General features: G+C 37.4%; 1 protein-coding gene across 1 annotated transcript in view; it reads left to right on the top strand.

The window, feature by feature from the left end:
* lrp1ab (low density lipoprotein receptor-related protein 1Ab) overlaps window positions 1–14,631 on the top strand; it is a 122,755-nt gene that overhangs the window by 34,443 nt on the left and 73,681 nt on the right. The window contains exon 3 of the mRNA XM_041798471.1: window positions 12,849–12,986. Coding sequence (XP_041654405.1) covers window positions 12,849–12,986 — 138 coding nt within the window. The remainder of the gene's footprint in view (window positions 1–12,848; window positions 12,987–14,631) is intronic.

The raw sequence follows: 14,631 nt of genomic DNA, 5'->3' as shown, positions 1-14,631 counted from the left end.
ATTTGAAATAAAATAATATTATTCCCCTTGGAAGTGGTAACTAACTTGACTTTATTAGTCACAACAAAAACTGAATTCAAAAACTAATTAAAAACATCCCAACTCCACGTAAAAGTGGTGTAAACAGTTTGACTTGAATGGTATCAAAAACACATGAACCATACAGATTCAAAACAACAATCCCTATCAAAATGTAGCAGCTTAATCTGAGACATGAACCAAAACATCAACACTGCATTATAACCCAAATATCAAATACAAGGCACTCTTGTTATGCCAGTGCAATTTCTAAAGTGCAACTAGAGCCGATACATCACGTTTTCCTCCCTCACTTTTATTTCTTTACCCACTGTAACTTTAAAATGAAGAGAAGATTCTTGTTTAGGACAACCAGCATCCTCGATAGCCTGTTTTACATGCTCTGCTATGTGAGACCCACGAAACTGACGTGCATGTAACACTGCATGCTTTAACTCAATGGTGGAGGATTGTGCAGTGAGACTCAGCAGTGACATGGGGCAAACATCACAACTCCAAATGTCTGTAGTGAAGCTAACAGCAGTGAAGTTGCATTTTGAATTCTCTAGTATGCTGTCACATACTTTGTTGTACAGCTCCGGTAAGCCAGTGTCAGTAATGTAATGTCAAGACAGCAGGGCATAGCGTGGGTCCAAAAGCTCAAGAAGACAACAAAAACTCAAATTCTCCACCACTAAGAGGGGCCAGTTGTCCAAAGCGATGGATTTGACCACTTTTTCTGTTATCCTTTTGACCTTATCGTACTTGTCTTTCCTCTTAAAGTCCAGAGTGTGTTGCTTCGGTGTAGCTGCCTGTTGCTCTAGCACAGTCACCATATTCTGCTGCATGTTTAGTTTGGAGATGACAGATAAAATTTGTAGAGTTAAACGCAGCTCTGCTGCTACCACCTCATGAATTGGTCATGTTACAGATGCTGCAAGAGGCCAGTGGACTGTTTTCACTCTCACGTGTGAAGTTTTTTCACACCGCTGACATTTTAAACACAGGAATGCTAATGTTGCTACTGCTACTGATGCGTTTATGGCCTGTTGTAAATTATGCACCATCTACAACAGTTGATGTAAATGATCGGCTGGGCTGATCGGATCAAATTGCAGATCTCCGATTAATTAAAAATGCTTATATCGGCTCTGATCCGATACATATGATTGGGATCGGGACTACCCTGAAAATTGGTAATTATACCTATTCAGTCCTAAAGTAAATTCTCCAGCAACCACTTGCTTAACAGTAGCCTAATTTACAGAGCTATTTAAAGCCTTGATACTTATGCCCCTATGATATCTTGCCTACACTATGAACAAAGTGAGGTATAAAGGGAAGATGATGTGATTTCTCCTCTGTGCTGTCTTTGGAGGTAGTAACAGAGGTTCTACAAAAGTGATGATGGGATCAGTGGAGCCAGCAGGGGAGTGCAGCACTATGCATGTCTGATTGTGTGCATATGCAGAGCTCCCTGTGTGCTGTGCTCGCTTGCTGTCCCACGATGCTAAAACACAGTGTGATACACAAAATCAATCACATCATTGTGGTAACACTAAGAATGTCTCAAGAGGTAATGACATCAGAACTTTGCTCCGATGCCGTTGCGGAAAAACCCTTTGAAAATGCCACTTGAGTTTCCATGAAAGCTGTACTTCATTCTGGCTCTCTTACATCCATTTATTCTCCCTCGCATATAAATTTATTCTTCCAATTAATGCACAACCACATTTTCTAAAAAGCTGACATAATATAATATATGTGATTTGCAAAACATTAAAGCCCCGGATTTAATTAAAGACATCATATCAAATTTTGAAACTTGAAAGGTTTCTTGTTTTTGGAATATTATATGACCATTACATAATTTAATGCTGGCTACATTATTCATATAAAGACAAATATAAAAAGTCAGGACAAGATCGTTATTACTTCTCTTTATTACATAAACTTTATGCTTTAACAGCACAATCTACACAGCTGAAGGTGGCAGAAAGCATGACACATAACAGAACATGTGGTGGTGTTTAAAGATTGCTGAATGGAAAAGAAATGTCAACAGGCTCTGACATTACCAAGGTCAAAAAACTCTTATCAGGTGCTTTGCTGATTCATACCGATCTGTTGAGCTTGTCTGTCTTCCCAATCAGTGGACATTTTCAGCAAAATATGAGTAATAGTGGTGTGTGGCCTTAATAGAGTTAGCTCAAATAACTCTAAAGGCCTTTTCACACTGAATCAGTTTGTTTTGCATGCTAAAAAAATAAATCAGTCTCATGTTGTTCTGATCATGTTTGCACACTGACGTCAAAACTTTTGTCTGTCATTATTTCTTTCGGAACAGATTCAATTTTGTGTGAATATTTGCATGAGTCCAAGTCATGTAGATGGGTGATTAATGATTCGGAGCAGTGCCCGCTGCTTCCTTCTTTCTCTTTGCTCAACCCCTCTCTCCCTTTGTCTCTCCCTCCCTTGCACCTAAACCTCACTTTAATCTCTGTGATTTGCCCGTGTATTATGTGGATCTCAACCATGGAAATGTATCAGAGAAAGGAATAAGTTTGTTCTCACAGCCATAATAATACGGACTTCATTAAAAGTTGCTCTCCATCTCTCCAACTTGGCACTGCTGTCATGTACGAGCTGATGAAGCGCTATGTCAGAATTGATGGATCAAGTGGACTCTGTGTGCAAGGTTTAAGTGCGTGCATTCTTTATAAGATTAGATCTGAAAACAATGCATCCAAAAGTAATGGAATAGCAACCTTAACAGCATCCCTTTCACTCTTGTGGTTCCATTCAGCAATAATAACTCACTCACTATACGCTAGTCCTTACTCGTGTATGGTTCAGCATAGCTTTCATTAATGTAACCCATTCCATCTGCACCCACTCTCTCTTATACAAACACAGATGCTGCTTTTTTTTTTTAAGATTTATTTTTGGGCCTTTTCATGCCTCTATTAGATAGAGGAAAGACAGTGGATAGACTAGGAAACAGGGAAGAGAGTGGGGAGAGCCACAGGCTGGATTCGAACCTGTGCTGCCCGCGTACATGGATAGCGCCTTAAATCCACTTGACCATCTGCGCTCCCACAGATGCTGCTTTTGAATTGAGCCAGATAACAAACTGGTTGCACCTTCTCATCTTTAGCCTGGATGATACAGTGTCTATTATTTCTAAACAGAATTTCAATTTTTGACTCTCCAGACCACAGGACAATATTCACGGACAATCTTAAATGACCTCAGCCCTTTTTAAATGACTTTGGTTATGTGTTATTATTCCCTCTTGATATGGTAGCTTCTTGAAATTTCCCTGAGCCCACACAGTGATTTTACAAAAAATATTCACAGAGTGGTATAGCTCTCCCCATCTTTCAGATAAATACGTTAACTGTTAGAGTTTCTATCAGGAGTTTTTTCCCAATCTTTTGCTGCTACTGTCCCAACTTTTTGGAATCATGTTAGCCTACTATTAGGCATACAACTCGCAACAAACGTCAATCCGAATGTTTAACGCATTGTGCTATTTTCAATTAAATACAAGGTTTCTGTGTTTTGAAAACTTCAGATCATTCCTCATCACTGATTTACCTCTAGAAAGAAGAATTAAAACTTGATAAACTATACATTGCTGTAGATCTTATTACAGTGAACAGTGCGGGCTACATTTTGACCTTGGGGATGTACATAATGAAGTGACATTACTTGACATGCCAGGATGATAAATGTTGAATTCCTTCATCACTTTAATAGCATCTTCAGTTGCAGGCAGTGGTGGTGTTAGAAAGAGACTTTCACTGTTATGCTGTTTATTTAAATGCCAGCATTACATAGGTTTTATGGTGGCAATCAAAGGGATAATGTGGCTATTTTTGAATACCCTGGGATATGGTGCTACTGTATTACTGCCCAACCTCATTGAGAAGAGAATAAATGTATGTGAAATGGAGTTTATATGTATGACAGGAAGACAAAATATGTTTGTAAAAAGATAACCAATATTTGTGAGAGGGCCAGAATAAAATATGGCTTGTATGCCCATACTAAACTTTACAAGTTAAAAGAATTTTCATCTTCTTAGCATCCTAGATTGTGTTAAACAATATAGCTTTCTAGTGATTACACTGTTTATTTTGCATGTGTTCACATTTATTTTTTGTTATGCATTTTTGGAGTGACAGAAAATTCAGTTTCTGTCAAAACTGAGGAGAAAGAAAATATTTTCTTTTCTGAGTTTTGTACCCTTAGCATAAGTAAATGATTGTCATTTAACAAGACTAGGTAAAAACCCAGTATATGTCTGACTGAAACTATCTGGGATGTCTGTTGAAATGCCTGACTGGCAGAGTGATTTTTTCATTATTGTTATTTTTTGAGCCAAATTTATTGTGGCTTCTTAAATGTACATAGCTACATGCTGTCATCTCTCTCTCTCTGTCTCTCCTCTTAATAAAGCTCTTCTCTGTGTACATATGAAACACTACAGAGTCATGTGTCAGACTTCACTGATAGAGACGGACAGTGTCACTGGAGATTAATTTTTTTGTCAGAAGTAAGTCTTTAATGGAAGTAAGTTTATACTAAAATTAAATCACTGTTATTGAAGTGTTTATTCTAAAATAAAATAAAAACTGCAGCAGGTTTCATGAACACTCCTAGTTCTCCTCAGACAGGTGTGTAAGGGTCTTCATATGTATAAAATTAGCTGAATATCCACTTTAGTGTTCCTATTGTTTTTTACATCCGTTAAATTTATTTATTTATTTTTTTAATAGAATCATTTTTATTTGGAAATATACAGGCGCAGAGTGTCAATATGCAGTACAAATTTCCAGTTTTTCTTTTTAAATTAAACAAAGGAGAAAAGGAGATTCTTCTGCGTGCAAGCAATGTTGTAAAGGAAATAATGTTTTAGTGTCTTTTCCTCAGAGCAGAATGTTGTTTGTCTGTGATTCCAAATAAAGCTGCATCTGCATTAGGTTGGAGGTTAGTTCCGAGTGCACCTGATAGCATCTTAAAGATCCCCATCCAAAAAGTTACCAGGGCAGGGCATGACCAGAACATGTGGGTCAGATTGGCAGGGGCATTGTTACATCTGTCACAGCTAGCATTTAACTGGGGATAAATTTTGGCAAGTTTTTCTTCGGAGAAATGAGCCCGATGAAGAACTTTGAATTGTAAGATGTTCAATTTAGCGCAGGAAGTACTGTCATTTACTCTTTGTAGAGCACAACTCCAAATATCTTCTTCCATGACCTCCCCTAGTTCCCTCTCCCAGTCCACCTTAATTTTTTCTAGGGACACATTTTTGAGGGGAAAAAAAGAAGAGCATATTTTGGAAATCAGAGATTTTTGAGTAAACAGAAAGCTGTAGTATGTCATCTAAACCTGCGGCTGACGATATGTTCGGAAAGTTGGGGTCCTGGTGCTGAAAGAAGTGTTGAATTTGGAAGTAATAGAACAGATTGGATTGGGGAATGTGAAATTTGTGTGAAAGATCCTCAAAGCTAGCAAATACACCATTAATATACATGACTTTAAATTTAGAGATACCAAGTCTTTGCCACATTGAAAATACAGAATCTAATGCAGCAGGGGGAAAGAGGTGGTTATTACAAATAGGACTTGTTTTGAGAAATTGATTGAACCCAAAATGTTTCCTAAATTGAAACCATATCAAAGGGTGTTGAAGACTATTGGGTTTTTTGTAAATTGTGAGATTGAGAGGGGAAGATTAGAGGTGACCAATGCTGGGAGTGATGTTGAGATACAAGATGCAGCTTCCAGATGGCACCAACCTGGGGTATGAAGCCAGTACAAAATCTTTTGGACATTTGCAGCCCAGTAATAATGACAAAGATTTGGTAAGGCCAAACCAGCCTGTATTTTTGGTCTCTGCAATAATTCTAACCTTAGTCTAGGGTTTTTACCGTTCCATATAAATGATATGAAAACTTCATCAACCGATTTGAAAAAGGATTTGGGTAGATACAAAGGGATACGCTGAAACACGTAGAGAAATTTGGGAAGCACGTTCATTTTCATATAGGGATACAGGGATAGGTTAAGTGTTCTCCATTTCTTTAGATCTCCTTAAACTTTTTCATACAGTGATAAAAAGTTTTCATGATATAGTTTCTGAATATCTCTGTAGATGTTAATGCCTAAATATTTTAAACCAGCTCTAGACATTTGGAAAGGCAGAACATCTTCCTGTATTTAGAAAGCTAGGTCATTAACAGGGAAGCATACACTTTTGCTAAAGTTTATCTTATAGCCAGAGAAAGTACCAAATCTCTTCAACAAGTCAATAATATAGGGTACATATTTTGATAGGATCAGTTACACAAAGTAATAAATCATCTGCATATAGGGATAGACGATGCTCTACTCCTCCTCCTCTGTGAATTCCACTGATTGATGTTGATGACCTGAGAGCAATGAATAAGGGCTCTGTGGCTAAAGCAAATAACAACAGACTGATTGGGCATCCCTGGCGGGTCCCCCTCCACAGCTAGAAGAGACAAAGCCACTTATTATTTGTGACTACGGAGGCTTTTGGTGAGGTATATAAAAGTTTTATCCATGAAGTAAAATTAGGACCATAACCAAATTTCTTTAAACAGGTAAATAAAAACTCCCATTCAACTCTATCGAAGGCTTTCTCCACATCGAGTGAGATAACCACTTCTGGAGACCCACTGAACATGGGAGAATAAATAATATTTAAGAGCAGACAAATATAAGTAAATGAGTGTTGTGTTGTAATAAAGCCAGTTTGATCTACATAAATCATATCATCCATTGTAGTTTCTAATCGCAAGGCAAGGGCTTTTGCCAAAATCTTAACATCATTATTCAAGAGAGAAATGGGTTGATATGAGGCACAATCTGAGCTATCTTTACCTGGCTTAAGTAAGACAATAACGGATGCCTCAGTCAGTGTTTGGGGAAGTGACCCACGTGAAATTGAATCATTAAACATGTCCAGTAAAATTTTTGAAAGCTTGTTAGAGAATTTTTAAAAAAACTCGACAGGGTAGCCATCTAGGCCGGGTGTCTTGCCGCTTTGCATTGCCATTATTACTTTAATGATTTCTTTTTCCTGTAATGGAAGTTCAGTCTCTGTACGATGTGTTAAGTTTACTGTGGGAGGGATTATATATCTCATCTGGCCTTGGAGCGCCTCAGAATCCCCCAGGAAGAGCTGGAAAATGTTGCTGGGGAGAGAAATGTCTGGGTGAACTTGCTTAGCCTGCTGCTAAGTGGATAAAGATGGATGGATGGATGGATGGAAGAATGGCTGGATGGATAGATGGGTGGATTGATTTTTCTTCTTGGCTACTGTAGAGTTCATATGGGAATATGTTGCATCTGGATGTTTTGTATTAATTGGAGTCTAACTTGTTATTGGTTTTCCCTGCAGCTTTTGGGGATGTTGATGTAAAGATCTTCTTGTATTAAAAGGGATAAACTCACTAAAATAATTATTTCACATACTTTGCTTCAAATAGAATCTACTTTTATGGTTAAAGGTGCCAAAGGCTACACTGCATTTTTGCTGTCCTGTGTTGGGACAATGTAAGATAATTTGCTCCTGTTTTTTTGCTCTTGTCATAAAGTGTTTGTCTAGATGGAGAAGGTCTTCGGATTTTGTTGAAATAAGGTAAATAAGAGCAGTTTTGATCAGGGACTGTTTCAGGCCACTGTGGGTTTTCAGTGGAAACCAGGCTGAGCTCCAAGACATTTGAAAAGAAACTGAAACTGGAATTGGTGAATAGAGGATGACTTTAGCGGAGGAGTTGATGCAAAACATATTAAAACTTAATGTTAAGATTTATGTTGTGGCTTTTTTTCTAAAAGTAAAGAAACCTATGCTTTATAAAATCATAATAATCAAAGCAAGATTTCTTACAAAGAAACTAAAGCACTAAAAATTTGTAACAAGTACAAATGCATAAGGCCTCTAAAAGACAGCAAGAGAATTATGCACGTAATATGTTAAAACAAACCCAAGAGCCATGTGTCAGCTACACCCACAGTACCTAATCCTGGTATGGCAAAATTGCAAAATCGCCCACATGCAGCTACAGAACAGTCCTACGATGATTTGTTTTATTTTTTCTCCACATTTGCAAATGAAAAGAAAAAAAAAAAGACTGGAGGAATTCTGCTCTATTCGTTCCTGTCAGATTTGCACAGTAATGCTCTGCTTCCACTGACAGATGAAGCAGGAAATGGGTACTGCCAGTATGAGGGGGGCTTATTGTAATACACTGCCAACAACTTCCCAAACTGGAGCTGGGAGTACAAGGTTCATCTCCATTGTCCTTCCTGCAAAGTTATTTAATCCTCCATATTGTTCTTTCTATTTAGTTTTCTGCTGCAGCTCTCTATTCAACTCCTGCCAAGATTTGACTGTGTTGTAGAACTTGAACAATTATTTTTCAGCTGTTGTGCCGTCACTTGACATTAAAGTTTTGGCAAAAACTGATTTTGTTGCAGACCGGCCAGGGCAAAGGTAGCAAAAGTGTATGAACAAAAGATTGATGCTTGTGAGTGATGGAAAGCAGCTGCTGTTACTTCTTCGGTCTTAAGGCTGCATTTTATAGGCCACTATTTTATCAGTTATTTCAACATGGACAATAAAGTGTATGACAAAATATCTTTTCATTATTATAAGTTAAATTTTATTAACTTCCAGACTTGTGTGATACGATTGTGAAATATGGTGCAATATACAGATTTTCCTGCCAAGCTGACTCACTGTCACCCTTTCATGACTCGTAACGGTGACATTTAGGGCATAAATGAGAGAATTACGAAACTGACAGTGAGTTAAAAGAAGAAGAAAACAGGATGTAATGTAGGACAGTGGTGAAAAGTTGTTTAGAGATAAAGTGAAATAAGGGGTGAAACTGATACATTACATTAGATTATCCTGATGCACTTAATTTTTTTAGTTGATAAAATATGCTTTCAGTGTATTAGTGTTTGCAGAATTGCCTTATCATGATATTTTTCTTATTATGGGCCCATATTTGCTATCAAACCACATTAAATCATATACCTGTTTTCGTAAACTAGTGTATTATGTTACATATGTCATTGTCACATTGAATTGACATGTACTGTATTGTGAGTTGCCCTGCTATTCCCATCCCCTAATTGACAGAGTATCATTCCCTCTTCTCAAAGCATAGCTTTAAATAAAATATTCTCATGAGAGACAGATTCCTGAAGTTAGTAACATTCAGAAGATTTTCACTATGACTTGTCTTTCATGCTCACAGAAACTGTTGACAAATGATAAGTCTTGGGGGTTTCATTTCCTGTGTACACAGAGGTTCATTCCTGGTGCTGCAGTTTATGTAGAAATCCCCAGCTTGGCAGTTTATTGAATGTAAATCAGGCTGGCTAAGAGGCCAAGGCTGTAGGAGGGCTGCTAATATGCTAGCATCTTCCTGCCTGGAGAGCTTTTCTCCTTCTCTCAAAACCAGATATATTAGAGGCTAATTCTCCATTCAGTGTGTCTTATTTTTCCACACAAGATGCTGCGGTAGGATCATTATGGCAGCTCTTGTCAGTTTAATGTTCTTGTTTTAACTGGGTTATTTTGTATGATCTGTGTGTAGTTTTTAATCTCTCGGTTGGATAGAGAGGAATCGAGGGAAAGCTTGTGGTTTTCCTCAGGGAATGTTAAAACACAGGCAAATATCCCTGTCATAAGTCTTTATGCACATCCAAGTTTTGATTCTTTTAATAAGTGTGTTTTGTAACCAGTTAATTAAAGTGTATTATGGTTGCTTAATAATGAGATACTGAAGACTATGTGTATGGAATTTGAAAGAGACATCTGAATCAGGTTTGCACATATTTAACTGTCTTCTTCTCAAAGCCTCTCTGAGCACCCCGCATAACCCACAGAACTCCTCAGACTTTTTCCTGTGAAGGAGGTGAACTTTATTTTCTCTGCTTCTAGTGTTTTCTAAAATGGGTCAGCAGATGTTAGAGAGAGAGAGGGAGCGAGAAGAGTGAGAGAAAGAAAGAAAGAGAGAGAGAGGGAGGGAGAGGTGGAGGTGGAGGAGGAGGAAGAAGAAAAACAGCCAAAGCAAACTGTTTGCTCTGCAGTGTGGGCTGATAGGAGAGATAGAGAGAAGAGTGGGAGAAAGTGAGGGGAAGAGGCTGCATCTACTCTGTGTTCTGGTCTGAAGCTGGTTTGGAAAAAAAAACACAAAAATCTGTTCTGTTTCTGAACTAGAGGACATCATGTTCTGTCTTTTGCCCTTCATATGTCTGGGGTTTACTTTTGTAAAGTTTGATTTAGAGCGATGCACGGTATTGGATTTCTGAAGAGTTCCAATATGCTGGTATCTCAAAATAGTGGTAGTCGATATAGTTATATACACTTTTTTTCTCTTTTTTGAAGATCATCAAGCATCTCCTGCACTAGAATAGGTCTCTTCTCTTATTTTGCGTGTCTTTTAGACACTAACTAAAAATTACGAACAAAGTTTGATTCTAATATTGATGACAGATGTATTCTTTTTCAAATATGAACACTCAGGACACAATCTGTATGAAAGTCTTTTGAATTACATATTGCTGGCATTGGGCCAAAACCTTGTACCTCCAAAATCAACACATTTTAGGGAAAGGGAAAAAAAACCTGTATTTTTCAATCAATTTAACACTGAATGGTCATAGTCAGAATCTTTTTGACACTTTGACTTACTGACCAATGTAAAAGGTGACCAGTAGCACCGATTTATGGAAAAAAAAAAAAATCATGAAAAATGGAAACACAAGGCTTTGGCCCGATGTCAGCAATAGATGTTATAGGTACAAAATATTTTTCACAGAAAGAGTCAAATCAAGCACTATGGGTCTTTTTGAGAGCTGCAGACACCACTGTAACAAACTGCTAACAGACATTGAGTGCTGCTGAGCACTAAATAGAAATGTAACCCTTTTTCATTGAGTTTACACTTTCAAAATAAAATTTATTTTCCTAATTGAGCAACAGGTATGCAGGATGTATGTGCATGTTTTTTACTTTTGTACTCCTTATGCACAAATAAGTTATTATTGTGCAGATTTTTATTTTCAGATATTTTATTGCTAAAAAAATGTGAGGTGACCTACCACATATGTTGACATGGGCATGAAAATAATTATCAAAAATTGTCAGCAGGTCATTTGTGTATTCCTACTTCTTACTGAATCAACATCAAAGCATTTAAATCAATATTGAATCGATATCAAATTAAATCGTGAGGTTCTTAGCAATACCCAGCCCTAATGATGACCAAACATCAATCATCTACATCAGGTGGAGATATTGGCAGATATCTTCATGTTATTTTTTGCTTTTAACTGCAGTTATTATGCAAAACATTTTTTGTATTTCTATTGGATATCTTCCCTTCTATATCTGCTAAATGATCATGCTTGTAGAATATGTTTAATCACTTTGCAATACCCTGCACATGGAGAGTATATATGGTATCATGTGCATATTATGTTATTTGTAGGCTGTTAAATTTGCCTCTTTCTAAGGAATATTTTGTTGGTTTCAAGTCAGACAGAATGATTTCTTCTTAAATATATTTTGGATTTTATAGGGGTTAAAGATTCTCTGCAAATGTGGACTCTTTTTAAGAATGGCTGCAAAGTGCCATGGGATCTTTTTATGTGCACACTACATAGGAAGCCTCACTGTGTGTTAGCTTCTCTTATGTTCAGTCAATCTCCATAAATAAAAAAATATGGAAGAGTATTGAAATACTTTAACAGTCTCATCATTCAGGTGATATAATATCCAATTAGGTTAAAGAAAAAGATTACAGAGCAGAATTCTCATTCTCATTCTTGAAGTTGGATTTAGTCTCAAATCACTCCAGGACTACTACACTCATACTTGCTGTTTATTGTCCTGTATCAGAATAAGTACTGATAAAGAAAACACAGCACAACTTCCTACATGAAATAAAGCGTAGATCTACTGTCATCACAGATGACATCATGAATTATGTCATCAACCGGCAACCAGTTAGAGAAATGAGGAGTATTTTATTTAGGACCTTTCTTCTGTTCCTTCTTTTATGTTCAGGTTTCAATAAAAAAAATCTTGATCCTGACTAGGGCTGAATGATTTGGGAAAATAATCTAATTGCGATTTTTTTTTTTTAAATCCAACATTTTGAGTGTGATTCAATATGCAATTCTTTCTTAAGTTCCTTATCTCAGGTATTTTCCAACAAAAACAAGCAATAATTCATTCTATGCTATAACCAACACAATACTAGATTAAACTAGGCCTGGACAATCTGAAAAAAAATGTCCAATTGTGATGATTTCGACTCATTTTATAAAAAGGATGTGAACTGTTGTATTAAAGGGAATGGTAATTTCTATATAATTTTCATGTTTAAGAAGAAAAACATACAAAAATGAAGAAAAATAGGAATTTTTTGTACACTATTTTAAAAATATGTCACTAGAATGATTGCATGATATGTGTTGCATAATGTCTCTGCTGCAAAAAAGTTTTAAACTGGTATTTTGTCACAATTTTCAGGTAAAAGAAATATTGCACTGTCTGCGATTTGAAAATTGCAGCAGGCCATATTGCGATTTAATCTAATTTGTGATTAATTGCCCAGCCCTAATCCTGACAGACAACTTTACACATATCAAAATACACAACATTCGAATTCAGTGTCTGTTTGTGCATTTTTGTAGAATAAGTGAAGCTTTTTGTATTTTTTTGTATGTTACTTTAAACTTCTGTATTTTCTCATATTTTGCTCTTTTTCTAGGCTCACACAACAGGGTGAACCAGTGTCCTGTGAATGAACATGGCTGCCTAGACGTGGATGTTTGTATCCATATGAGCAAACTGTGTGATGGCGTCCCTGACTGTAGCGAAGGCTGGGATGAGGGTCCTCACTGCAGAGGTAATAAACACAAAGAAACATGCCCACAATGCCTAGCTTGATTTTCCTCTGCAGAAACACTAATAACAGATTGTATCATCAGTTTGTCTGTGTTTTGTTTTTGGCGAAAAATAACCAGACAGTTTCTCCTTGATAGCATCTCCCTGTTTTCCCATCAGAAACTATAATCTCTATCCTATAATCTAGGCTATTTTGGCTCTTTTCTGAGTTGGCCTGCTCTAGCTTCAGTTACTGTGGATTTTTTTTCTTTTGGGGGGGGGGGAATTAATCTAACAATCAGCTCAGCTATGAGGCTGTTTCCCTTGTCCCTGTGGGAGTGATGAGCACGCAGTCCAGATGCAGTTAAAAAATATCCTTTCAAATCCTCTGCTATTAATTAGAAATGATGGAGGAATGAGGGAAGGGATATATCGGATCTGTAGTGTCTTTGTTGCAGTAGACAACAAAAAGCAAACACTGGCTACCTACAGAGGATTGTCTTTGTATTCAAAGAGAGACGGCATTCAGGAAAAAGTACCTTAAGCTCTGCCTGTTTGGAATTGCGGTAAAAATTGCATTGATTAGTTTTATTTGTGTCTGTCACTCCCTCAATTCTGTACATCTATTGGGCTCATCAGTATCAAAATCCCTTTCCTGGAGTTTGAAATCGCTTGATCAAACATCTACAATAAACACCATAGTTAAGAAGACCAAAGTCCTGAAACAAGGACTGATGTGCCTAGTTCTCAGATATTGCCAGTTATCTTTGATCACCTGATCTCTTCAGATAAGCTCAGGCCAGGCGTCTGTTGTCTCAGAGCATATCTATGAAGATAAATATGGGTCATTTTAATAAATTCCGTTTACCATTTACTCAGTTTGTTACATTTTCTGTTTCAATATTTGTTTTATCTTTAGATTAGTTTTTGTGTTTGAACTCCACTTTTCTAAAATAATTCATCTTTTCTGCTTTGCTTGAAGAATGTATTTATCTAAAATGGAGTGAATGAGTGAACATCTGATTAAATTTGTTGTATTATATGAAAAATATGGTGAAAAAGTCAGAGCATTCAAGTTTGTAGTTGAATAAGGTTTACCCAGAAGAGCAGGAGCACTGCTGGGCATCTGAAGTGGACAGTTTGCACGAGTGAGAGAGTGGGCGAGAATGTTCATGTCCCACACGTACACACACAGGTCATCACTGCTCGACAAGCTTTTACACAACACAGCAGTGATGTCATGTAATCACAACATGCACTGCCTGTCCCCAAGGACACAAGTCCAGCTGTCCTCAGTAATGCACTGTTATGCACAGACCTACATATGCATGGCCTAAAAATCCATGCATGCACTCAGATATGCACACAAGCATACACTCATACAGTCAAATTCTTGTAAATACACACCCAAACACACCCTTTACCCCCCCCACACAAACACACCAGCAGTGTGTCCAGAACTTTTGGCACTGCTGTTTGTCAGCTCTCCAGTTTTCAGGGAAAGGCCTTGCTTTTTACAAGCATCCTAGTGTTTGCTTGTACAAACTGCTGGGTTGTGCAAGTTTACCTGGGCGCTGCTGTCTGAAAGCACACTTTGTCTGCCAGCGGGTCAGAGTAGCTCTGGTAAAGTTGGTGTTGAGAGTGGTGAGAAAGAGAGCATGGCAAGA

This window comes from Cheilinus undulatus, linkage group 11, assembly GCF_018320785.1.
Source record: "Cheilinus undulatus linkage group 11, ASM1832078v1, whole genome shotgun sequence".
Taxonomy (NCBI): Eukaryota; Metazoa; Chordata; class Actinopteri; order Labriformes; family Labridae; genus Cheilinus; species Cheilinus undulatus.
The sequence above is the reverse complement of the archived record's forward strand: the minus strand, read 5'-3'. Positions and strand labels throughout refer to the sequence as shown.